Below are 26,023 nucleotides of genomic sequence, written 5' to 3'. Positions count from 1 at the left end.
TTAAACCAACAATGCTTATGGCTCACTGGTATGCTTTAGTTGCAGCTTGACAAAATTATATGAAATCTAAAACATCTTTTATTTTTATTTTTTGTTTTAAAGCAATTTGGCTACTATATGTTGCATTTACTGTCAAATTGGAGTAGTACAAATACATTTCATTCATTTTGCATGAAATGCCCTGCCTAACTTCACAGTTACTCCGTTTCAAAATAATCCCAAACATGATCATATTTATTTTTTACCACAACTTCAAAATTGTTTCATAAGAAAAGTAAACATCTTATTTTATTAAATTTCTATGATTTCATAGCTGCGATGAAAAGTACCAAATAATCATAACAGGCCAGTCACAAATAATTTTTCTGGGCAATATTTTCTTTTAAAAAAAAGCCTCTTCTAACAGATTCTTCTATTAGAAGAAGAGCTGCTGACCTCTGGTCTAGGACTGGGTTTAAATCATGTCTGGGAAATTGAGCTCTGGCTTTCTCATGATGGCGGTGTAGAGCACTAGCAAACATATTCGTCCCAAGTCTCCTATAGATGTTCAGCTAAGATGGGATGAATGAAAAGGCCATTACATACGATTCAAATTTTCCCTGCTCAGAAAACCATTCCCAAAAGGATGGGAAGAGACTATGAGGATAGAAATGCTCAATCATAGGATATTCAATTATCCTTCCCACACCAGCAAGATTCCTCATAGAGCATAAAAGAGCCACTGGATGTGTTCACTGTAGGGGTCATCGTACATCAACGCGCGTTTCTGCCGGACACTTCAAGAAGCATTAGCGGATGAACCTCTGACGATGGCTAATGCTTTGCAGCCCTGCTTAAGTTTCCCAAGTCAATAGCAGGCCTTAATGGGACAAAGGCATTTAGAAAGCAAGTATTGGTAATGTGATCCCACCTCCTGACTGCTCAGACTAGGACTTGTCCTTTCTATTAGCTTTGAGGGCTTCCAAGTACAGGGCAGCTACTAGTTTTAGACATTTGGCGGTTTAAGGGTTTAATTTGCACACTGACAGAACTTATACGCTATATAATGTCCCATAAATCAGTGTATGATGGACTCGAGGGCTAATCAGATACATGTTCACAGATAAGTATGTTGGCTTCATTGTATTGTATTACATCATAACAGTTTTTGATCTCCTTTTAAAAATGCATTAACATACAGTGGCTCAGTTACTTCCTAAAGGCGTAATTAGGATAAAAATCAGTTGGGTATCTTAACTTTCCTACACACATAAAACATATTAGCTTATAATTTTTATAAGGTAGGTAGTAAACATGAAAGAAGGCATGTTTCCCCATTCCAATAGGCTCTTGACATAACCAAAAATGTTTGATGTCTTGTCCCACCCAAGATATAATACAGTGTTTACTGTTGTTTAATCTCCTGATAGGCACTCATTACCACCTACAATGTGTTTGACAGAAAAGGAACACTAGCTCTATCATTTAGTAAAGCAGCTTTTCATGCATGACCCCCTATATTTTCCCAAGATAAAGAAGCCAAAAATAAAGAAAGATCTAAGTGATAATTTGGGGACATTTCCGCTTTAGATCCACTGTTTTGTGAAGTTATACGCATAACATCTGAAACAAAATATACCGAAGGCACTGAAATACTATTTGTGAGTCTAAAAAAAGAAAAACAAAAGTTGCATTCTTACTTTCCCCTCCAGGAGTGTTTGGTAGTATAGAAACAGGCCAGGTCTCTGTTTTCTTTGACGACATTCATCTTTTCACAGGACCTAAAACACAGAAGGAAAGTTAACATGACTGGAATTTTTTAAAAAGCAAGTTCTTCAACTTCAACAAATACAAAGGTCAAGGAAAAACATGTTTTAAAGATGTTCGTTTAAGCATTTCTTTAGGGTAAGTATTATATTTCCAGTTGTCATATCAGCTGTTACCAAAATCCTTAACCTAGACTTTTGTAAATCACAACCATGTTTACATAACACACATTCCAGTATACTGTGACACACATGTCACACAGTCTCTGAACATATTTTGACTGAGATTTAACTGAGATTTCCACCAGCTACTGAACTAATACAGTGCAAACAGTGATTATCCATTAACAGGGAAGAGTCTTCCGCAGCTGGGAGTCCATGACTGAGTCATTCTTCACTGTTCTTACTTCGGTTATAAGCTACAGCAGGGACATTCAAAATTATGACAACCCTGTCTCTTCATGCTCTACCTCTATAGTTGCATTCTTGCAGATTCGCTTTGAAAAGTGACACTCCCAAGGAACCAACTGGGATATTACAGCTTGCTCAGCATAAACAAAGGGGAAGCAAATGTCTCCATTCCATGCTGATAACCATAGGTGCAAAAACAATACAGCAATTCACGAACTGAGCATGTGTCAATAAAGTCTGGCATGAAGCCAGCATGGATAATTGAGGCTATGTAAATATACAGAAGTTAGATGGTGTCTTAGGGTTTTGGCCAGGCTCCCAATTTGAATTTACAATAGGAAGAAAAAATAAATCACTGTAATTTTACTTCCAGACTAGCTGCTATCAGGACAGGTGCACAAGGATTAACAGATTTGCTTTTCCAGCTGACAAAAAAACAAAACAGAACATTACTTTAAGTAGCGAACAGTTTAACGATAAACCAGTCACCAGAACACAGAGAAAAGGTGGGAAAAACTGCCTCTGCTATCCTTAGTGCAGTAAATTGTAAGCGGCTGCAATGTGACAAGGGGAACCTGTGTCAGCACTCTGCCAGGATCCTGGAAAAAAAAAATCTGACTCCAGTTTTCCTTCCTCTCCAGATCGGAGTGCAATCAAAGCAGGGAGCAGCAAAATTATTCATCTATGCATTTATCACAGTTTCTTGTTTTTTACCGAGGACCAGGCACAATATTAGGCAAATTTTAAGTATGGCAACACAGGATGAGGATCTTCCAAAGTTTTAAAGGTTTGACATCGCTGTTTCAGGAGGAATAAAGAAATAATTTATTTCCCTCCAAATATACAGTCATGTAACTGTATAATCTCATACAGGCAGATGTTAGCATGAGGGACTGCATAGACTGTGCTTTGCTGCAGCACAGAGCAGAGCAGTTTTATTACATTACTGGGATGAGTGTGCTGCTACGACTGTGGAAAAGAAAAAAAAAAAAAAGGTAGATTCCAGGGCTGGGTCATGTGATTTACCCCTCCCTGTACCCATCTGTCCCTTTTTGCCCTTATCAACAGCAAATTATTCCTGGACAGTCCTCAAACACATGTTAACAAAACAGGAAAAAGAAATATGAGACAGGCGAACCCAGCACACTGCAAGCAAAGCACATATTCAACATGACAACTTGATGCAAACAGATTTTTACAACTTTTCCTTTAACAAATACAGTTTTTAATAATCAAAGGTCTTGTTATGTGGATGTCTGTAACAATTTCCGCAATCCCACAGAGGATACTGGGGTGTCCTTTTTACCAAATATCTTTATCTAATACCATGTTACTCACAAGGAACTACCCAACTAGACTGCAGCCACAGGTTGTATCCATCACAACAATTTGATCAGGTAACTCTCAGTACTCTACATACTATAAAAATACTATTTAGTTTACAACACTAGGTCACCTGTTTCCTTTGGAAAGCAGATGGCTGAAAAACTTTAGCATCAGGGTGGGTGCAAGGGTCAAAATATCATGTGCTATGACATCACTATATGGCTCTAACAGGTTTTTTAATACCTTTAGTTTAAATTCTCTTCTCTGCAATGATATTAGTGAAGCTCAAGTAAATTAAAAGGCGCAATGCTCGAGTAGGGAAACACATGAAGGATGCAGACCTTCAGAACCACATAAAATCTTACATCTAGTCCAGGCCAGGCAAAACACATAATATGAGTTTAATAATCTTATTTTCACTTGTTTTGTTTTTTGTGCCCTGCAGATATATTGCAACACACACCGACATTAGCCAACTATATGAAGCAATCTCTAAACCGAGACGGGAACTTAGTTTGCATTATCTTCTGTGGATGTGCAAGGATTTTATGCAAATACCTTCTCAAAAAATATAATTTCTTCTCTCTTTTTTTAAAAACAGCTAACTAGAAATATAAAACTAACAGTTACACGAAAGAGGCTGAAATGGCAAACAGCAATTCTTAAATTGTGTGGAGGTTGTGGCTGGCTCCTGATCTGTCAAGTAAATCCATGACAAACAGCATTAACGTTACCAAGCAGCTAGCCAGACTGGTTCATTTCAGCAGGCCTACGCGGTTCACTGTCAGGCTAAGCACGGCGGCATAGTTTTGCGACGTCGACACTTGCTGTTCCACTTAACTACAGTGACCAGCCGATATACTTTGTTATCAGCGTCTGTTTGACAAATGCAGAAAAAGGGGCTGTGGCAGGCCAGTGCTTGGGTTAGCCACCAGCTAACGGCTAACTAGCACATCACTCAGGTTTTATGGACGAACTAGCTAGTCGCATTAGCGGCGGGGTTCAATCAAGCAAACATTGGAGAAGCAGACAGTGGCAGGCGCTAACGGCCCCGTTTACCTGTAAAATCGCTAACGGGTGTTATTCGTAGCCGTCCCTCAGCCCCCCACCCTCCTCTGACTGTGCCCGGTGCGTCTCAGTTTTCCCAGTGTGATGCTGAAGGTGCTCAGTTACGCCGTATTCCCCCCAACTTGACTCAGGACGCTGCCATATTCCTCATACCAAAAGTGTGCTACTGCGCAAGCGTGGGGCCTGCCTGTCATGCGGCTGTCAGCTGATTGGTTTGTCAGGAACCAACATTGTGAAGATACCTGATACCAGATCGGTTATTACGTTGAATCATTCTATTTTTCAATTGGTACATACCTTCGAAACTGACCTCGGAACAGTTCAGCGATGTTATATACTGCGGAAGGGGTTTATTACTGGAAATCTCTAGTTTCTTTTAGAGAAGAAATGACCGAATATGCGACCACAGACATAATAATACTTACGTTTCCCTTTTCACCAAACAGTCGAGCACAGACAGATTACACACGTAAAGAAGTGAAGATACATCTCGAAAATTCAAGTATAGAGGTATAAATAAGAATAAGTAGTTTGCAAAATTATGCATGATCAGGGAATGAAAACGGAGTAAAGCTCCTCTACTTGCAAGTAGCCTGTTGTATAATTATTACTCCAAATAACCTTCATGACTAAAAGTGTCTGCTTATTTTTCATCAAAGTTATGTATGACGAAAATAGATGGATAGACGACGGGATGCTTGGTAAACTGGACAGTAGATTAAACCTCGCTGATTCCTTTATATTTTACTATTTACCTCTTAATCTTACATTTTTTTTTGCAGAAAGAGAGGAGAAATAGCTGGAAAGAACATATTTCTGAACAGTAGCCTGTTCAATAAAACGCAACTCCTGGGATAAATACAACTATTCTGCCCCCTAGGGACACTTTTCCATCAATGCAGCAATTCCTTTTGTTCAGGCATAGTATTCATACAGCCAGTTTCCCGCACATGGGTTAAGCCTGTTCCTAAAGTAGAAGAAACATTAAATGAGGATCTCCACTTAAAAACACTAGACTGAATCGGTGTCTGACAGAGAAGTTCCAGAGCATAATAAAGGACACAGATATGTCAGGCACACTCAAACAACTTTAAATAAACACGTAGAAAACAGTATATTTCATCCTTCCCCAGTAATCCTAACATGAATCTACATACTGCCTACTGCACTGTGTTATTTTTACATCATTTTACGTATTTTATTGCTCATTATATTTCATTACTTTTTTGCATTCATATTCATTTTTTTCTCTTTCCATTCTCTTTCTATGCATTTGGTCTTGAAATGACTCACATTCGTATAATATTACATTTCTTTTTGACACATTGTTCATATTTCAGCTGCCCATCAAAGTAAACTACCTGAATACACTGTTAACTGTGAATAGCCTACAAAGAAACAACTGAGATGTATAACAGGACCATCATAAAGGCCTGTAACAAAAAGTAACAATTTGTTACTCTTTAGTGTGTAACTTTACTGTTTTTCAACTCCTGTCTGAATTTTTAAGTGACTCACCGTGACTGCAGGTAAAGCGGAAACATCTTTGCCTCTGTTACTGACTGTTACTGACAGATGTTGCAAACTAAACTTGAGCAGAGCAGCAGTCACGTTATAAGCCATCTGATTAGGTGACTAACCATGCGCTGCCCGTTAGTCTAATTTAATTAGAGCTAGAGAGACATGAGGGGGAGAAAAAAAACATTTCCGTCTTTTTCCATGGAGTCAAATGGAGGGTGAAGTTCTTGAGGATGAGAAGACAGTGCCAATCAGTGACGCTTTTATTTGGCTCACATGATGGCCACTGCATTTGACTGATGGAGAAACAGACCAGACGATCAACTGAATCTGAAAGACTACAAAAAGACTAACTGTCTAGTAAATGCAAAATTAAAAGCACTGCAATCTGTTGCTGAAAATATTAAAATCTGATATTTAGAACTTTAATAGTCTTTAAAAAATGTATAGCTGAGAGTTTGGCTTTGTTGTTACAACCCTCTGGGTTAGACTGGAGAGGGTTCCTGTGGTAATTGCTGAGGGGAGCAGTGGTTTGTGCTCCTGTCATACTTTTTTTTCTAGCCAGATGGTGCCACCTACTGCTGTATACTGTGCAATGAATGAGCTCAGCCAGGTACTTGCTGCATAATAACTACTTTGGTAGTGAGACCTGATATTATGTGTGATTTGGATATGGTGGCACTGACAAAAAGGCAGGAGGCCAAACTGGAGGTGACAGAATTGAAGATGTTAAGATTTTCATTGGGCAAAATGAGTACATCACAGGGACAGCTCAGGTTGAGTGCTTTGGAGACAAAGTTAGAGAAGAAAGGCTCAGATGGTTAGGGCATGTGCAGAGGAGGGATTGTGGATATACTAGGGAAAGGGTGTTGAAGATGGAGCTGCCGGGAAGTCCACATAGAGGATTAATGGGTGTGTGCTAGGGATAAGTGGAGATGGAGGCAGGTAATGCGGTGTGGTGATCCCTAAAGGAAAAAACCAGAAGATGACGATTTAGGCTTTTTGCAATCACAAGACAAGAGACAGAAAAATAAAGTTGAGAGTAAATGAAAGGAAAAAACAAATTGCATGTAATGATTGAAATGATTAATTAGCATTTCAAACTCTTACTTGCTTTCCTGGCGAATTTTATGTTAGTCAGACATTTTCAGTTCTCAGTGCAACGCCTCCAAAACTTTTTATACTACATATGTAGTGTTTGGCTCATAAAAGTGTGAAGGTGCTGTGTCTCTTCACACTGTCCTCCTCTTACATGGTCTGCTTTTATTCTGTGTGTGTGTGTGTGTGTGTGTGTGTGTGTGTGTGTGTGTGTGTGTGCACGCGCGCGTGGGGGTGGGGGGGGGGGGGGGGAAGTAATGTGATTCTGTTCCTATTTTTCCAGCATAAGGCTTCACTATTGCAACATTTCTATGACATACATCTGTCTGTTCCCACAGTCCCACACATTTTATCCTCTGTTTTCTGGGAATCACCCTATATTTTCTCACAGCTGCAAATCAGTGATGAGACACAAGTAGCAAGATGGTGAATATACTATCTACTCAGAGAATCTCAATGAGAGAGAAGATTTGAAAGATGAAGGGGGAGAGTTGTTAGAACATAAATCCATTCTCTCCCCTTTATAGGACAGTGCAGACAATAGACAGCAAGGCAGGGAGAGAGTGAAGGGGAATGACACAGGGAATGGCCTGGATCAGATTCAGACCCCTGCAGTGAGGACTCTAAGCACACCGGTGCTCAATCAGGTGTGCTACAGTAGCGCTGTCAATTCAGAGTCTTATAATGAGTTTATGACTGACCATCAGTCACATTCAGTGCAAACCCGTCTGCAACTAGCAAGGGTAGAAATGTGGATGTCAAAAAAAATGGTGAAACTGAATAGTCTGATAGTCAATAGTCATCCATTTAGAAAATCATCCTGATCGGGAGATGTTTGATATCTAAATACTGCTCTAGATTCAGTAGCACCAAAAATAAGAGGTGCATTATGTGTATGTGTGTCCAAGAAAGACATTAAGACACAGTATACATGCATTAATTGAATGTATACTGGATGTATATGTATATGGAACACACACCAAAACTCTGCTTCTCATGTGTTTATAGGCTTTCACAAATGGGCTAGTTCTTTAGTGGGGCTGGAATTTTGACTGGGATGAATCTTGTCAAAACACTGAATTGCAAAGCAGACAACTGAATGACTTGATTATCGACTACTTTTGAGGCAGTTAAAGGCAGGTAGCGTGTTCTATGTTGAGATCGAATTAACGTAGAACAACAACAAGACTAAACAATTACCCTTAAATTAAAACCAGTTAAAAAAACATCTTATAGTGAATATCACACACGTGTGTATATGAAATGTTGTTAAGATGAGGCAGTTAATGTTGATTGGGGATTCACTTTTTGTTTCAAATCTTTACGTAGCGTCATTGAATGCACCTCTGGTAACCAAGGTGATGACGCTCTTTTCCGTTACCAAGGCATTCTCAGTGCAAACACTAGCTGCTAGGAGGCTAGCAAATCTGCTTGATAGTCTTATAGCTGTCATATAACCTTTGTTTAGCCTCGTCGAATGTAATTATAAGAGATTTTCAAGAACACTCGATTCCAGCATTTCACCGCTGGTTTTCAGTCTGCTCACTGAATGATCTAAATTAGAGCCAGAAACACCCATTTTTTCCTCTTTTGGAGCAGCTCAGTCTTCAAGCTAGCTAACTTAGTTACGTTAACGTTAGCTGCACAGCCATCATGGTAAGTAGCTGAAATGATTTGCTGTACAGGCCACCTGTTCGCTTTTAGGAGTTTAGCATGCTAAACGCCTAGCCCTGTGCTCTAAAGCTGAATCAAAAGACGAGTGAACCGCTAATGTTAGCGAGCAACCCTTTACATACATAAATAGTACGCTGGATGTGCAAGCCCATGTGAAAAGGCCCTGCTGCATATTAGCAAGAGAAAATCCTCTTCAAGTTAGCTAATTATCTGCTTGTTTATGTACACCTTATTTGTGTTCATTTTTTATTCTGTGTGCCGATCTTTGCTTAAAATCAAATTTCTCTTATCTTCGTGTAGGCTGAATTTGGATTTAATGAACACCATCAGAATGAAATCATCAATTATATGCGATTTGCACGTTCAAAGAGAGTTCTAAGGCTCAAAGCTATCGACTCATGCTTCGAGGAGCTCAAAGATAGCAGGTGACTGGTCATTTCTTCTCTTTTCTCACGTTACTTCCGCGCAGTTGTCTATGTAAAGTAGATATGCAGGAAAAATGAAGTGCTTTTCGGTTCAGATGTACCTGAAACATTTCCAATTTACGTGCATTTTTGTGAAGGCTGGTGGAGGAAACCTTCACAGTGGACGAGGTGAAGGAGATGCTGGACGAGCTGCAGGCGGTGGTGCGTGGGGAGGTAGAGATGGAGCTCATCAACACAGCCCACACCAATGTGCTGCTGCTTAGGCAGCTTTTCTCCCAGGCTGAAAAGTTTTACCTACGACTACAGAGTGATATCTCGGAGCTGGAAAACAGGTGGTCTATCTAGAAATTGCTTATCAGATATATATAGACAAACAGACATACAGTGCTGTGAGAAAATATTTGCCCCCTTCCTGATTTCTTTTTTTTTTTGTTCACACTTATATGTTTCAGATCATCAAACAAACTGTAATACTAGACAAAGATAACCTGAATAATTACAAAATGTACTGCAGGCCTTACTTGCCTCAGTTAAGGTCAGTGTTCATTACTAAACAATAAGAAAGATGCTGGGCAAAAATGGCATCCATGGGAGAGTTCCGAGGTGAAAACCACCGCTGACCAAAAAAAACCCAACCAAAAAACAAAGGCTTGTCTTACATTTACCAAAAACATCTTGATGATTTATGACAACATTCTGTGGACTGATTAGACAAAAACTGAACTTTTTGGAAGGTTTGAGTGCCATTATGTGTGGCATAAAAGTAACACAGCATTTCATAAAAAGAACATCATACCTGTACAAACAGTCAAAAATGTTAGTGGTGGTGGTGGTCTGGAGCTGCTTTGCTGCTTCAGGACCTGCATGACTTGCTGTAATTGATGGAATTCTGTTGTCTACCAGAAAATCCTTAAGAAGAATATCTGGCCATCAGTTCATGCCCTGAATCTTAAGCACATTTAAGTTACGCGACAGGACAGTGATCCCAAACACGCCGACTTGGTTTGGCCAAGTCAGCGTTTGGACTTAAATCAAACTGAAATGCTTTTGCATGACTTTAAACATGTCATCCATGCTGGTAAACTCTCCAGTGTGGATGAACTAAAGTAATTCTGCAAAGAACAGTGGGCCAAAATTTGTTACACTGAAGCTGAAAGAGCCTCCTAATTTAAAGCACTCTTCTGTCTGACCACTAGGTTGTGCAGGGGATGTGAAATGTTATTCATTATTCTGAGGTCTTTGTTCAACACCCTCCTCTCATACACTAACTGTGGGGGCAGCAGAGTAGTTCCCAGTGCCAACCTTCCTGATCATGGCATTTTTTTTAGGCATCAATGGAAAGATGCCTAAAAAAAAAGTAAAATCTTAGTAGATACAAAAAAATTCAGCTTTTTTTTAAAATTTTTTTTTAGCAATTTGAATATATTGTCTGATAATTGATTTCTCTAACAGATAACATACAACGCCCTCTTCAAGTAAATGGACTAGATTTACCAGATGAGAATTTAAAAAAAAAAAAGAAGAATAGTGGAAGAATAGTCTTTGTGACATTTTTAATGTCTACATTTTTATTATGTTTATTGTGGGATTATTTATCATTGCGTGCTGAGTGGCGGGCTTATCTGCACAAGCCTCTCAGCTGTTAGGCCTTTTTACATAGACGGGAGGTAGTTAAAATGATGTGATAGGGGTCATGTCACAGCAATGTAAAAAGTAAGCTTCATGTTAAAGAGAAAGGTTCCACCACACTGTATCATAGACCACTTCCTTTTCAGTGCTGCTCAGATTTAGATCGTGTACATGTTACATGCCAGGTAAAAAGGTCACTGCCAGCCCTCGCTGTCAGTTTAACCCTTTTTTTTCCATTACGCTTGTTTCTCACTTTTTTGTTTGTTTTTTTTGCAGGGATGTTCAGTTAGCCTGAAAACCACAACATGCACACGCACGATGCAGTATGGGTAAACTGAGCTGTGAATTTAGATAAGCCTTAGCATTAAAAGTAATATTAAAAAGCATAATGGAAACGTACAACCTCAGAAAAGTGCATGACTTTTTTTTTTTATATAATTTGCAGAGGAGACCGTTAGGCCTTTTAACATTTAAACTTTTTTCCAAGGCTATTTCTGGATATGTTTAGTATCAGAAACAAATACAGATATATTTGTAGGGTTTTTTTTTAAAACTGTGAAACTATTTCCAAAAGATTTGGTGAATTACTTAAGTCTGCTACTTTAATTTCACAAAAATTACAACGTTAATATTTATTGACAGTAATAATCATTAGCAAGTGGCACAAAGCCATTTGCTTACAATAACATATGTATTAATTAAATCTGAAAGATAATTCTTGTGTTCTTCTTTAACAAGTGTGCCAGATGTTCTTCAGAGAATGGTTTTTTTTTTTCATATTACAAGCCCAAACATGGAGAAATGAGGGCATGCACATGTGATACCAGAAACAAAGCTACATCACATGTGAACTGTAGTCAGAATATTGCACTCTTTGGCACAAAGGTATCAGGGCTTTCTGGCTCAAGTATGCCTATATCTCAGAGCAACAGAATTGGGTATATGAAGGGTGCACAATGGTACGGAGCCCCGCAAGGGACGCTGGAGAAAAAAAAAAAAGGATATAAGGATGAACTTTTATGAGACCTCGCAAAAGTTCATCTTCATTTTTTTTTTTCTCCAGCGTCCCTTGCGGGGCTCCGTAACTTTGTCTTGTTGCATGTGCATGATGTCCTCTTGTGGGACCTCTCTTAACCGCAGGAAACGCTCTAAATCTTCCTCCATGTCTACTCCCGAGGGAGATCCCGAGTTACTTTTGTGAGATACCACAAAAGTAACTCGGGATCTCGCAAAACCTTTTGCAAATCTTGCAAAAGTTCATCTTCATTTTTTTTTGTCCAATGTCCCTTGCGGGCCTCCGTAGAGGCCCCAACCTTCACCCATCATCCCTCACTCCATCCCTCTCCAAAAAATAAAAAACAAACAAACAAAAAAAAGTTCAGATAGCAAAAACTGACAGTGCCACAGGTTGTAGGCTTCACTTCTGAAATGAGCAAGCTCTTGATTTAAAATTCAAATTTCATGGTCACGCTTAAGCCCAAATCGCACGTCGACCGGTCCTTTTTTTCACGAGTGAGGATATGAAAGCAACTTTTTTTCTTTACCTCAGTCAGATAACATCAGCTTGCTGTCCAAATGTCCTACTTACGATGACCTAATGACCGAGACCCGGGGTCCAGGTTGCTCAGTGCAGCGCCCCATGGCTCATACACAAGTATAAACGCACCGCCTGTTTTCTGTGACACTCTGATGAACTTCATAAATGAATGTGACCTCTTCTCACCTTTCACCTTGTTAACACACTGTGTGTGTTCTTTGGAAAAGTAGTTTTGTAATATGCGCGCAGTGGGTGGATGAATAACCTCCAAAGCCTTTTTTTCACAGGGCTCAGCTGTACGTGACTTATACGATGTCTAAAGCTAGGAATACGCCCCATATCACAGGCTACGTGTCTTCATCTGCTATTTAAAACCACATTACAGCTTTTCAGAAGCCTGATCTGCTCACCACAAGCGTGCATCTTAAAACATGAGTGCTAAACTGCCACCAAGAAACAGGGTGTTAAGTTTCCCTGCCAAACATTTAGATGGTAGATTGCTGTAATGTTCAAAAACATAAACATCGAAATTGTGGTGACAAGATAGCTGATGTGAGGAGATCACACAGATTGTCATATCAGTGCACCCAGTATAGCATTTAAGTGCTGTTTACAGTAACCCTACATTTGTCACATTTTACAAAACTCATAATTTTTCTCTGCATGTAACACACGGTCTTATTATGTAATATCATGTCTTTACTGTTGTTCAGCACTTTGTGACTGTTATGTCTGTGAAAAGTGCTATATAAATAAATGTTGCTTCTATCGTCTAATGCTTTGTTATCGTCTGACCCGTACAGGGAGCTGTTGGAGCAAGTAGCTGAATTTGAGAAGACTGACTTTAAAACCACCGATAAGGTGAGCATAAGGTGCAGTTTTGGCACGTGTGAGAGCTTCAAATATTACCGCTGATATATTCGTCATTGATCATGTGTCCCTAGCGTATTTGTACCCACAGTTAGTAACTAGAGAGGCGTGCAGCTGCTTCTGTGCATTTTAAATAGTTTTATGTACCTGTCAATAGTAGCCTGGTGGTTACTTACTCACACATCACTGAGGTTGACAAGTGGTTTTATCACATACCGTTTTATGACAAACAAATTAACTGCTCTTTCATGACACTAGTCTTCATCAGATTTATGGGAAAGTGAAAGACTTGCCTAAATGGTGTTGATTTTTTTTTGTTTGTTTTTTTTTACAGTTACATACCTGTTAGATAAAGAACAATTGACCATCTAATCTTTGTTATTTAAAAATATCCCCCAGATAAACAAAGAAACAAGCAAACCCAAGTTGGCCCCTCTGAATGAAAGTGGAGTGTCTGAACTTCTCAACAAGGTAAAGAAATGTGGTACATTATATGGATTGCTTCCATAGATTCACTGGGATGTTGGATTGTCCGTATGTTTACATAGTAAACCACAGCTACTGTATCTTCAATACTTCTTCAGGAGATAGTGAGACTACAAGAGGAAAATGACAAACTGAGAGCGAGGCTACGGACTTTAGAATCCCAGGTACACAAATAACATTTTAAACAACGTGCTATCTTACTCGTACTCTATAACGATAGTTGTGTTGTTAATTCTCTTCCTGCTTGATTGTTTAGGCCATGAGTGCACTAGATGAGAAATCCAGGGCAGAGAGAGCTCTGAAAGACCTTCAGAGAGTGCAAGGTGAACAGCAGGTATGTTTCCAAATGTGGCTTACAGTCAGCAAGTGTCATCTTCTCACTTTTTCTTTTTTTTTGGGTCTTGGTTTGTGTTCCATTTCGCTACTTTCGTTTGTTTAACTTTACAGTTTTTCGTTTTCATATAAATGTTTTCTGCCATTTGCTTTTATCTGCCAACTTGGACCTAAATGGTATGTATCCACATGGTCAAAGTGTGTATTTTGTCGTCGTTAGAAATAGATTTTTTAGTCTTGATGTCACAACTCATTCAAAAAAGTGAGGTAATGGTGTTGCCGTTCCCTTTAAGGTGGCTGCTCAATCCAAGGAAATCAGCAGTGTAGAGGACACAGTGGCAGCTCTGAAAGAGGACTACGAAAGGTCTCTCAGCGCCAACGTGGCAACCCAGAAAGATTTGCAGGACAACCTGATCTCTTCCAAACATGAGCTTCTGCGAGTGCAAGAGCAGCTGGCCTTGGCAGAGAAAGTGAGCAACTTTGGTCTCTTCCAGGAATTGAAAGTAACGAGCAAACATATAGTTAACACCCACAAAATGTCAAGTGTTGTTGTTGCTGTTCTACCCAGTTATTATTGAAGTTGTGAGACAATGAGGGTGTCATGAAGTCTGCGAACGCAAAAGGCCTTTCTTGCTGTTTACGAATCTCTCCTTGCTCTTCACCAGCCAGTTCCTATTTTTCAAGTGGCACTGCGGAAGCAAACGTTTTTTCATGTTCACTTTCCTGTCATGAGTTTCTAAGCAAAAGGTCATGCAATTGAATGTTGTACTCGCCGCCTGATGCCATTGGGACAGTTGGTCAGGTGCACTGAGCAATCTGTGCTGTTTTTCTCACGTTTGAATGTGTGTGTGTGTGTGTGTGTGTGTGTGTGTGTGTGTGTGTGTGTGTGTGTGTGTGTGTGTGTGTGTTGCGCGCAGGAGCTGGAGAAGAAGTTCCAGCAAACTGCGGCCTACCGCAATATGAAGGAGATTCTAACCAAGAAGAACGAGCAGATCAAAGAGATTAGGAAACGATTGCAGAGGTGAGTCGATGATTGTGAAATTATCCAAATCTAGTAGGTAAAAATGAATCAACACCCTTGAAAATAAAATCATACGGCATCCCAGTGTAGTCATAATATATAATACTAATAAGCCAACTGTGAGATTTTCCTTCTCTTGTTTATGTTTGACTAATTTCAGATTTTGCTCTCTGTTTCAGATATGAACCTAATGAGTGAGCTCCACCCCGGACAGCTGGTTTAACAGATGTTTGCGGGTATAAAGTGGGACCAAGATTTATGACTGTGGTTTGGATACGAAACCATCTGATCTTTTGCTGTAAGACAAGAGAGACAGAAAAAAAAAGCTCTTCCACAAGGAAACTTTTATTCACGCTTTGTCTGGCATTTTCACTAGTAATCGGCTTTAGTAAAGAGTAGGAGCGGGAAGCTGGAAGCACACACACACACACAAATGTAGTAGTGATGGCCGAGCTTTCTTTTTCCATGTCTCAGTTCAGAGCTCACTTACAGTAGCTAGCAGACTTCCCTCTGTGCTCTATGCAATTACCAACACGTCCCAGTTTGAAGAGGCCTTGTCTGTTTGCTGAATTTGACAGATACGTTTTTGTCTGCCGGAAGCTTTGCAGTCTTATTATTGTGTGATCATAGGTCAAAATATTTGGCATTCATGCATCAGGTGATTGATTACTGATATCCTGCTGATTAGTCTTAATCTCAGCAGCCCCATTTTCTAGTGAACTTGGCATCGCTGTTGAGTTACATGCAGTTTCAAGCAAATCCAAGCCACAAAAAAAAGTTTTTTGATCTGTTGCGGTTCATCTGATTTGTTACCTAAGCATTTAATAGTATTTCACACCAAATACCTACAGTGTTGTTTTTTTTTTTGGTTTGTTTTTTTCCTGTGAAAACCCGGAGCTTTTATTTTTCTGCTCTTGCCTATTAAATGACATAAATAATGATTTAGAGTGATTTCCCTACTTCCCCTTCAAAATTGCATAGAATATTTTTGTGTGGAATCTTTATCCATGTACTTTTCGTATTGCTGTGGGCGATGGAGTGTAAGAGGAAAAAAAAATTTATTTACATGATGTTCATGAAGTAATGCTCTTGTAGAGTATGACACATCTACCCTATATTACACTAGATGTGCGTTTGTTTGTATTGTGCAAAGTATGGGGTAATAAAAGCTGGTACTAAAATATGTCGTCGGTTTTATGAAAGTTTTTTCTTCACATTCAACTTCAGCTGATATCATACACTAAACAGACACTTTACTGCATGAACATGTTTCTAGTGCACTAGTAACCTGACCCTCTTTTCGTCTTCAGAACTGCGCTAATTCTTCATGGCACAGATTCAGCACAATGCTGGAAACATTCCTCAGAGATTTTGGTTCATATCCATGATGTGACTTTCTGGTTCCACCACATCCCAAAGATGCTCCACTGGATTGAAATCCGGTGACTGTGGAAATCATTTAAGGACAGTAAATTCAGTGTCACGCTTAATAAACCAGTTTAAGATCGCTGGAGCTTTGTGGTACACTGATGTCTGTGGTCGTAAAAGGATCGACATGGTCAGCAACAATACTCAGGTAGGCTGTGGCATCTAAGTGATGCTCAGTTGATATTAGGGACCCCAAAGTGTGCCAATTCAATATCGCCCACACCATTACACCACCACCAGAAGCCTGAACCACTGATACAAGTAGGTCAGATCCATGCTTTCATGTTGTTTATGTTAAATTATGACCCCACCATCCGAATATTGTAGAGGATCATCCGACCAGGCAACATTTTTCTGTTCTTCTGCGGTCCAATCTTGGTCGGCCTATGTCAGTTACAGCCTCGGTGTTCTGTTATTTAGCTAACAGGAATGCCAACTTTAGCCCATTTGCTTCGTTGTTTGATGTGTGCTGCATTCAGAAATGCTCTTCTACATACCTTGGTTATAACAAGTGGTTATTTGAGTAACTGTTGCCCTTCTATCAGCTCAAGGGCATCTGGGAATTTTCGTCTGACTGGTGCTCACTGTATATTTTCTCTTGTTATGTTTTTGTCTTTGTAAACTCTAAAATTGTTGAGTGGAAAAATCCCAGTAAATCAACAGTTTCTGAAAATCAGATTTGATGATTAGAGATTCCCCTTAACAAACTGTTGAACAGGTCCACCTAACAAAGTGGGAGTTGAGTGTATTTGATTAAAAGTACTCACACTATTCATTTAAAACTTAAAAAACGTCGATGTAGTGAATGCCGTGGCACACACATGGCACGTTTGTGTAATCTGTACCAGGGGGCGCCACAATGCTATAATACAAAAATAAACATGCACAAATAAATGTATCTCATAACCTTGAAAAAACTCAGTTTGGGCAACAGGTGCTTGATGTCAGTGACTTTGCAGCCTGTTGTCACTGCACTGGTTACTCACAAGTACTTAAAATATTTTTTTTCCTTTCTTTTTTTTCCTCCAAGTTACAGATGCAATTGTGTTTTGTGTGTTGACCCATGTATTTTTTTTCAGGCCAGTAAGTAGGACTAGATGCTAATTCGGTTAAAATGACCATGAGATAAATCTCTCTGATGATACTCGTAATAATAGTGCTGACTGGTATTATTTGCACAAAAGAATTGCTGTTGTTGTAGAGTTTACCATATCTAATCTGCTTTCCTTATCTTGAGAAACATGTGTTTTGTTTCCCTTTTTTTCCTAACCAAAGTAGACCGAGATAGCACCAAAATAAGAAACAGTGGTCACCAGCAAGTCAACCGTCAAACCCTTTTTGTTTTCACTGAAACCCTTAAAAGCCACAGTGTCCTGAATTAAACTCATGTGAGTTATGCATCTTGCACAGAACTTATGCACATGAGGTGGTCCTCCTTTTATACGTGTTGAAGGAGGGAGTAGGTGAGAAACACACTACGTGCTTATATGTGCTGTAAACTCATAACAGTGATGACGCTTTAAAACCTATTAGCTGTGTTCTGATTCAGAAAGATGGCATCCACATTATTTCTTCTCCACCAACGAATGAAAGTTGAGTTTAGCAAAAAATAAATAAATCCTTGCCCTATATTTGCATGTAGTTGCGTGCTTGTGGTGTAGCTAAAGAGTAAACAAGACGGGGATTAAGAACTGCTGGTTGGTTCGGATAGGATGCACAAGCTAAGCTGCTGTACAACAGACTGACAATAAATCACAGCAGCAGGCACAGGAAGTGGTGACTTGTATGTACCAAGCAGTCTCTTGCGCTGCTGAGAGAAGTCACAGCACTTTCCCACAGTATGGGGCAATAGTAAATTCAGAGTAGTGAAGCTGGTGAAGAACAGCTTCCTGCTCACTGACAAGGCATCAAAGGGGTTTTCTCAGTTTCACTAGTAACGCAGAAGCTTCTGGTTTTCTACAGAATCATGAAGCAGGCATTTGCTGGTGCTGGTGTTGCTGGTGGGGAGAGTTTCAGACTGTAAATGTCCTAAAACAAAGATGGTTGGACTTTTAGGGGAAGAAAAGACTGCGGCAATCTACGCTAATCTCGGGTTTCGATGTTAGTGCTGGCATATTTACACCCACATGGTATTCAGTAACTAGAGAGCAGTGTAACATTCCTGTTCAATCTTGCCCTGAACTTGTACTAGTGTGATTTAGCAGTCACGTATCACAAGCCATATTTGATCACTATTTCTCCTAGGTGTATGGCAGTGTATTGATAGCTGAGATATTACATTTCTCCATTAATCCATCCAAGTTGCTTGGATTTGTTAAAAAAAAAAAAGACAAACTCAACAACGCTGCCATCTCTCAAGATTTCTGAATCACCCCAGTAACCATAATGTGGCAGAATCATAACACCGTGGAACTAGTAGGTATGTTTTATTTGACATTGTTACATCAACTGCTGCTTCCAGGTTGGTTCCCTTCTCTCATATCCTTTGTCTCTGCCTTTATCTCTGTGACGCCGGCTGCCTCACTGTCACTGTGGGAACATTGTTGTAAAAAAGGTTAGGCCTGCATATCTCAGCTTCCCGGGACTGCTCGATGTCACTCAGTAACTGGCAGTTGCTAAGAGATGACACAGATGACGACAAAGAGATACTGGAAGCAGCTTTTAGTCACTTCTGAGAATAATTGCTTAACGCAGTTGTTTTTTATCTTGCTTTTTCTGTGAAATAAAATGGCACATACATGCTGAGTTCACAAAACGACTCAAAGTTTGCCTCTCTGTGCTACGAGGATCTCCAGTTGTAAGTGTAACACACATAATCCTGGTTTAGCTGAAGTGATTGGGAGGTTTTTTCCCCTCTTATTCATTCTGGTGATTAATCTACCCCCATCATTCAGAGAGAAGTCAGGTTGTCATATGAATCTGTTGCTTATGTTTTGTGATTTCGTCTATCACAGTGGAAATTCATTTCACACTACAAAACTTAACACAGAAACTACACTGTTTACTTTGCTTTTACAAATGGGACAATCCTTTGTTTCTGGACTTTCTGTGATTTTTCATGCCTTTTTGTTATGTTGACATGAATAGGTATCAAAACAACATGTTCAAAGTCTTTTATTCCCACAAGGGATGATTGGGTTGAGAGATCTAGTATCTTTCTGTTTCAGGTTGTATACATGGTCATTCCAGGGTGTTTTCCCTGCTTTATATTCTTCAGAATCTAAGTTTAAACTTCAGAGTTGGAGATTTAGAAAAGGTAGCAGAATATGCAACGTGTGGTTTTCTGTTCTACGCCTCTCCTGCCAGATGATGATGGGAATATCCCACAGACTGCAGCATGACATCAGCAGTTGACTTCTAGGCACATCTCAGAGCCTCAGCGTTTTGGCATGTGGGTTTTTTGTTGTTTGGAATTGCAAGTGACCACATATGAATGAGGAAGTGATGCGCTGTATTGGTGCAATACGCAGACACATGAGCAAACGCATGGTGACAGTGAGAAGTAAAAGCTCCTTTTTAACTGGAAGAAACCTCCAGCAGAACCAGACCCAAGGAGGGGCAGCCATGAGCAGTTGGGGTGATGGAAGGAAGACAGAAAAAAAGGCACACTGTGGAAGAGAGCCAGAGATGGATAATAACTAATGAGGAAATGCAGAGTAATGTGTAAACAAATAGAAAGTGAAAAAGGTAAGTGAAGAAGAAACACTCAGTGCCTCATGGGAACCCCCCAGCAGACTGGGCCTTAAAAGTCGAGAAGTGTCTGTCTCTGAAATCCAGTCTGGGAGCTGGTTCCAAAGAGAGGGGCCTGGAAGCTGATTTTTAGGGCCCAGTAGAATAACTTCAGTTTTATCACTCACTAAAACTAAAGCACAAATGTTTCTCTGATCATTTTGGATAAAATGCTCCGCAAGTGAAAACATGGATGAGAAATCCAGCTCAGTGGCTCAGATTGGCACAGGTAAGGCTGAGCTGGCAGCTGCTGGTTGCTCCTTCTATATTCAGCACACCACTGAAAGTCAGCCTTGGAGGTTTCTCCTTTCCATTTGTGTGTGTTTCAAAAGCAGGTCAGTACTGACGGTTGGCCTGAACAAACCCCACCACACACAGACAGCTGGAAGACCTCTGCCTGAACCACAGTGCCACCACATCACACCTGATACGGCTGAAAAGATGTGTGATTGGGCGAAGTGTGCTGTCACGGGTTAGATTTTCTAAAGCCTGAAAACAGAGCATGGAGAAGGTTCATAATTCTTATTACAATAAAATTTGGATTTTTTGTGCCATTGAAATTCATCGTTAATGTTCAGAAACAGATCTGTTAGTTTTATTGTTTTTTCCTGGACTTTAAAAAAAATCTCCTTTGCATTTCATGTACATTACATAGTTTGATTTATTGGTTCAGTCCAAACACAAAAAATACAAATACAGTTAAATTAATCAGGAAACTTGCTGTGATGCATTTATTATTTTAAAAGGCTCTTGTAATCCTCAGCTAACGGCTCAGCACACAGTACCTTTATGACAGACATCACTATCAATACACCACAAAGGTTGAAGAGCATGGGCCTCAGTGAACAAAACCTTCACCACACACACGTGTTACACAACAACGAAAGCACAAAGCACGCCCATGGCTACAGCAGCAGTGAGAGCTATGTCATAAGATGTCATGAGATGCATGAAGCCTTAAAGTGTGTCATTCAGGCGGCAGTCTGGAGTCGTGTTGGGTAAATTACCTCGTTTAGTCACCTTTAAATATGCATTACTGTGGTTACAATCTACAACAGCTTGCTACATGAAACATTACATGATTGCGTTGTCATTCTATGCAGCATTTTTTGGGGGGAGTGAAAAGACTCTCAAAGCAAGTTTTTTGTTTTTATTATTCATGTATGTGATTTGTGGTTCATATGGTGGCGCAGTGGTTAGCAGTTTTGCATCAAGGCAGAAAGGTCCCGAGTTTGAGTCAAACAACATTTATGACACAGAGTTTACGTGTTCTTCATGCATCTACATGGGTTCTCTCTGTTTACTCCCACTTCCTCCCGCAGTCCAAAAACACGCGTAGGTTAGGTCAACTAGCAATGCTAAGTTGACTGCACTTGTTAATGGTTGTCTGCGTCTTTGTGTTGACCTTACCTGTACCCTGTCTCTCACTCTATGACAGCTATTGGAGATTGATGGATTGCGATGTATGACTTTGCCATTTTGACCCTGATACTGATACTGAAAGGGCAGTAAACTTTGATTACACACTTATTATGCCCACTGGTTTGTTTTTCATAGAAAGTTCCCAATAAAGCCACTGCATCAAAGATTAGAAAGGTGATCTCATCTTCAATTTGGAACCTGATGTGGCACTGTCATCAACCGATGCCTACCAACGAAACTTTCTGTTTGACAGTATGTAATGGTCTCTTTGCTATTGTGCTTTTCATTCCCACAGATCAAAGCCATGCAATTAGCCGCACTTTGGCAGTTGGTAGATGGCAAGTAGTGAGTGAAACCTCTCAGGCTGCTACACTTTCAACAGTCTGTTCCCAGAAGGTAAATACTGATCATGACATATTCATTTCCTCGTGCCTCACTACGATCAAAACCGAGAAACGCAACCAGTGAGCAATTGGTAGAAATTTGAAGAGGTAATGGCTCGCACGCTCATCCTCTTGATTCAAGAGCTAAAGATCCAGGCCAGGAAGTGAAACTTTGAGAATACAACACACTCAGTCATACGGAGGGCCTTCTGAGAGGTCAAAATAGCCCCAGAAGAGAACGCTATAAGGAAGCAAAAACAGATGAACTATTTCAATAATTTAAAGTGTGTCAGGCTCTTGTTGGTGAGCGTGTATTGCCTCATTCGTGACACAGTGTGATCATCATCTTCCATCCCGGGTCACAAGATGACTTTTTGTGTTTTCAGTTTTGTTTGGATGTCAGGTGGTATGTCAGGGACTTTCTTCTTCATTTGTTTTGCACCACTGTGGTCAGCGTCCAGCATGACCATGTTTTTATTAAACTCCCTTTAGCCTAGTCCAGGCATTACTAAACGAACTTTTTACTTCCCAGATTTGATTTCCTCATACTTCAAAGGGAAATCACGGTTTCTCTCATGCAGACATTGAGATGTTTACTGAGTAAGAGCACATTTTAATAAGAAACAAGAAGGCTTACATATACTGTTATTTTGACACAAGCCCACATCGTCTGAATTTCAGACCATTGAAACTGCAAAGAAACAGCAGCGCCGACGATCTTTTAGCTTTAGGCTTTAATCGCACTTTGGTTTTCAGTTTCACGCATCACTCATCTCCTGCTCTAAGTGCTCCACACCTGTGTGTACAAAATGGGCCACGACTCGATCAAACCTAATCAGCTGTGGAGAGAATGTGCTTTGGTTCCAGCCTGATGGTCAGGGTTCAGATGGTGCAGCCTAAAAATCACAACTTCTCCTTTAAACTGGTGCAACGTTGTCAGTGTTTGAAACCATGCATGTCTGATGCTAGTTTTTGAAGTACTGCTAGCTGTAATATAGACATGCGCGTGCATCAACAAAGGCCTTGTCGAATGAGGGGAAATGAACTGATATCGTCACGTGATTCTGTGGTTACAGAGAAACCATATAAGTTAGTGAAGATGAGTCGGGCTTGGTAAAAGTGACAGCCCTGTGACTGTGAAGTTGCTTACTACGTCCTCACTGAGTGGGTAAGTAATTTGTTGGTCTGCTGAAAGGAGGTTTCCATTTAACATTTAGTTCAGCTCCAGGTTATATTTAGTTTGTTCTATTTAATGTTTATTTTATTTAATTTTTTTTTACTTTTTATTTTATTTTTGCAATCTATTTTTGAATCTTGTTTTTAATTTGAACATTTTCTGGTTCCTTTGTAGCAATCATGGAGGATTACAGTGATTTCAATGAAACAACATATTCTCCAGTGAGTATTTCTTTGACATAACTCATAAACACTAATGTCTGTATTCTATATATAGTAGAATTGCTACTCTTAGTATTGCCTGCTTACACATGGAGTGCTTAAGTGACATTTTGTATTGTTTTGCAGTATTTAAAGTATTCAAAAATACTGTAAAACTTAATTTGAGATGCTGTTTAAAAATCTGTATGTACATAAAAGGATAACGCTTATGACCTGAGTTTGCTTATTTGCTATTATGTATCTTTAATGAAAGTGTAAAAGAATCCATTTAGTGACCCAAGTGTAGTCGATTTATCTAAAGCAGACATCTCTAGAATACTAAATTACCACAGAGAGCCACGGCTGTAGTTCGCATCAAATTTTCCATTGTATCTCAAAACCAAGACGCCGCTGTTTATCTCTGCCCTATATCTAAATGCCATGCTTCTGGGGGTACTGGGTTCTGCAGGGGGCCCCTTTCTGGAGCCCCTCGGGATCGTTCGCACCCCCCCTTCGCCTCAGGGTTGGATAGCAGCAGGAAACTGTGCAGTAGTGTGGTTTCTCCAGTACAGACACGGCACCTGCACCTGACGGCAGTTTTTTTTTTTTTGCATACTCTGGTTAGCTTGCATGTCACAGACAGTGTTTGATGTAATTTCACTGTATTCCCATTGTAAACATGTTATCTTATGTAACCGCCAACGAGTAACCAAGAGAGAGTGAGTTGGGTTTCAACGAGAGAGAGAGATAGAAAAAAGAAATGCATGACAGGAAACTCAAAGCAAGACAAAAAGACAGTGCATCTGTTGCAAACAGTTGTCTTTAATACCTCACGAGACAACCTGCTTTCTGATTGCAGACCGAGGACTATTCTCTGCCAACTGACGAATCAGGCATGTGTGACAGAACCTGGGTCAGGGAGTTTCGTGGGCAGTACGAGCCGCCGCTCTTCTGGATCATCTTCATCCTGGGTGCTGTGGGTAACCTGCTGGTGGTTTGGATCTACACCACTGTGCGCAACCGCCTGAAAACAATGACCGATGTGTATCTGCTAAATCTGGCAGTGGCTGATCTCCTTTTCCTGTGCATGCTTCCATTCTGGGCAGTCGATGCCATTAAAGGCTGGGATTTTGGCATCACTCTCTGCAAAATAGTGTCCGCTGTCTATAAGATCAACTTCTTCAGCAGCATGTTCCTTCTCACCTGCATTAGTGTGGACCGATACATTGCTATTGTTCAAGTTATTAAGGCCCAAAATCTAAAGAAAAAGAGGCTGTTCTACAGCAAACTTGCTTGCCTTGGTGTCTGGTTTGTCTCTGCTCTCCTCACACTCCCTGAGTTTATCTTCGCCGAGGTGAAGACATCTCAAGAAATGCAATTTTGTACTATGGTCTACTGGAACAATGTAAACAATCATACAAAGATCCTCGTGCTGTCCCTGCAGATTTGCATGGGCTTCTGCATTCCTCTACTAGTCATGTTCTTTTGTTATTCTGTCATCATTCGCACACTTATGCAGGCCAAGAGCTTTGAAAAGCACAAGGCCCTCCGTGTCATCCTTGCTGTGGTGTTTGTTTTTGTCCTCTCTCAACTGCCTTACAATAGCCTGCTGATTGTGGAAGCCAGACAGGCAACTAATATGACTTACACAGATTGTAGCACTGTAATTAATTTTGATATAGCTGGACAGATTGCTAAAAGTTTGGCATATACACACGCTTGCCTCAACCCCTTCCTCTACGTCTTCATTGGAGTTCGGTTCAGACAGGACCTGCACAGGATGGTGAGGACTTGCATTGGAGGTGTGAGCAAAGGAGGGCTCAGTAAAGTCCAGGCAGTTCCCAAACGCCCCTCTGTCATGTCAGACACTGATACTACTCCTGCCCTTTCCATATAACTGCCCATTTTCCCTAACCGTACCTGAGATCTGAGCCCAATTCATGTTTTCCACTATGTTCTTCATGCATTACTCCACACTAGAGGAGCAACAATAGCATATACAACTTCAAAAGCAACAACATTTTTTTTTAAAAGCCTTTACATTAATTTCAACCACATACTGACAGTCACAGGCACATTTTTATCTGAATTTACTGTAAAAACTGTACATTACTGTAAATACTGTTTGCATTTTTTTTAAACATTTGTTCCATCATGTATTTGCTGTACTGCTTTAAATGACTACGAAACATTAAAAAAATGATTCATACTCCAGTTTATGCTGCTTATGTTCAATACTTCACCGCACAATAACAAACAGGATGAGTCTTCAACGGTCGGTTCAAGTACCCCTGTCTGCAGGGGCTAAGTGATGAGATCAGCAGTTTATACCTGGGGAAGTATTTGAATGCTTTCACTAGTATAACGTATTTAGTGTGGTGGAAAACATACTTAAATGTGGCAAGTTCACTGTTTTCGATCTGAGTACACATCCTCATATTAAAAGTCTATGCCATCCTGTCTGCTGACACTGTTTTATGATTGAACCTTGTTTGGGTATGACTTGGCAGTTTCACAGTGAAAGCTAACGTTAGCCATTCATA

General features: G+C 40.1%; 3 protein-coding genes across 7 annotated transcripts in view; 2 read left to right on the top strand and 1 right to left on the bottom strand.

Annotated features, from left to right (window-relative positions):
- The window catches only part of LOC134634255 (dnaJ homolog subfamily C member 13), a 31,675-nt gene extending 26,984 nt beyond the window's left edge, over positions 1-4,691 (bottom strand). For all 4 annotated transcript variants that reach the window (XM_063483348.1, XM_063483349.1, XM_063483350.1 and 1 more), the window contains exons 1-2: positions 4,542-4,691; positions 1,680-1,760 (exon numbers count right to left, since the gene is read on the bottom strand). In XM_063483348.1, the coding sequence (XP_063339418.1) occupies positions 1,680-1,747 (68 nt within the window). In that variant the 5' untranslated portion in view covers positions 1,748-1,760; positions 4,542-4,691. The remainder of the gene's footprint in view (positions 1-1,679; positions 1,761-4,541) is intronic.
- A 3,869-nt stretch (positions 4,692-8,560) lies between these two features.
- On the top strand, positions 8,561-16,311 carry lztfl1 (leucine zipper transcription factor-like 1). Of its 2 annotated transcripts, none has more exons than XM_063484325.1 (10): positions 8,561-8,822; positions 9,141-9,265; positions 9,403-9,597; positions 13,235-13,292; positions 13,701-13,772; positions 13,886-13,951; positions 14,044-14,121; positions 14,432-14,590; positions 15,038-15,141; positions 15,321-16,311. In XM_063484325.1, the coding sequence occupies exons 1-10, from the start codon at positions 8,820-8,822 to the stop codon at positions 15,337-15,339; spliced, it is 879 nt and encodes a 292-aa protein (XP_063340395.1). In that variant the 5' UTR covers positions 8,561-8,819; the 3' UTR covers positions 15,340-16,311. The 2 variants fall into 2 exon arrangements, with proteins under 2 accessions (XP_063340395.1, XP_063340393.1); XM_063484323.1 differs by having other exon boundaries at positions 14,414-14,590.
- Positions 16,312-23,226: 6,915 nt separating this feature from the next.
- On the top strand, positions 23,227-25,662 carry ccr9b (chemokine (C-C motif) receptor 9b). Its single transcript, XM_063483812.1, has 3 exons — positions 23,227-23,271; positions 23,455-23,501; positions 24,340-25,662. The coding sequence occupies exons 2-3, from the start codon at positions 23,460-23,462 to the stop codon at positions 25,375-25,377; spliced, it is 1,080 nt and encodes a 359-aa protein (XP_063339882.1). The 5' UTR covers positions 23,227-23,271; positions 23,455-23,459; the 3' UTR covers positions 25,378-25,662.
- The last annotated feature ends 361 nt before the right edge of the window (positions 25,663-26,023 follow it).

This window comes from Pelmatolapia mariae, linkage group LG9 (assembly GCF_036321145.2).
Source record: "Pelmatolapia mariae isolate MD_Pm_ZW linkage group LG9, Pm_UMD_F_2, whole genome shotgun sequence".
Lineage (NCBI taxonomy): Eukaryota > Metazoa > Chordata > Actinopteri > Cichliformes > Cichlidae > Pelmatolapia > Pelmatolapia mariae.
This window is presented reverse-complemented; position numbering and strand designations above follow the sequence as displayed.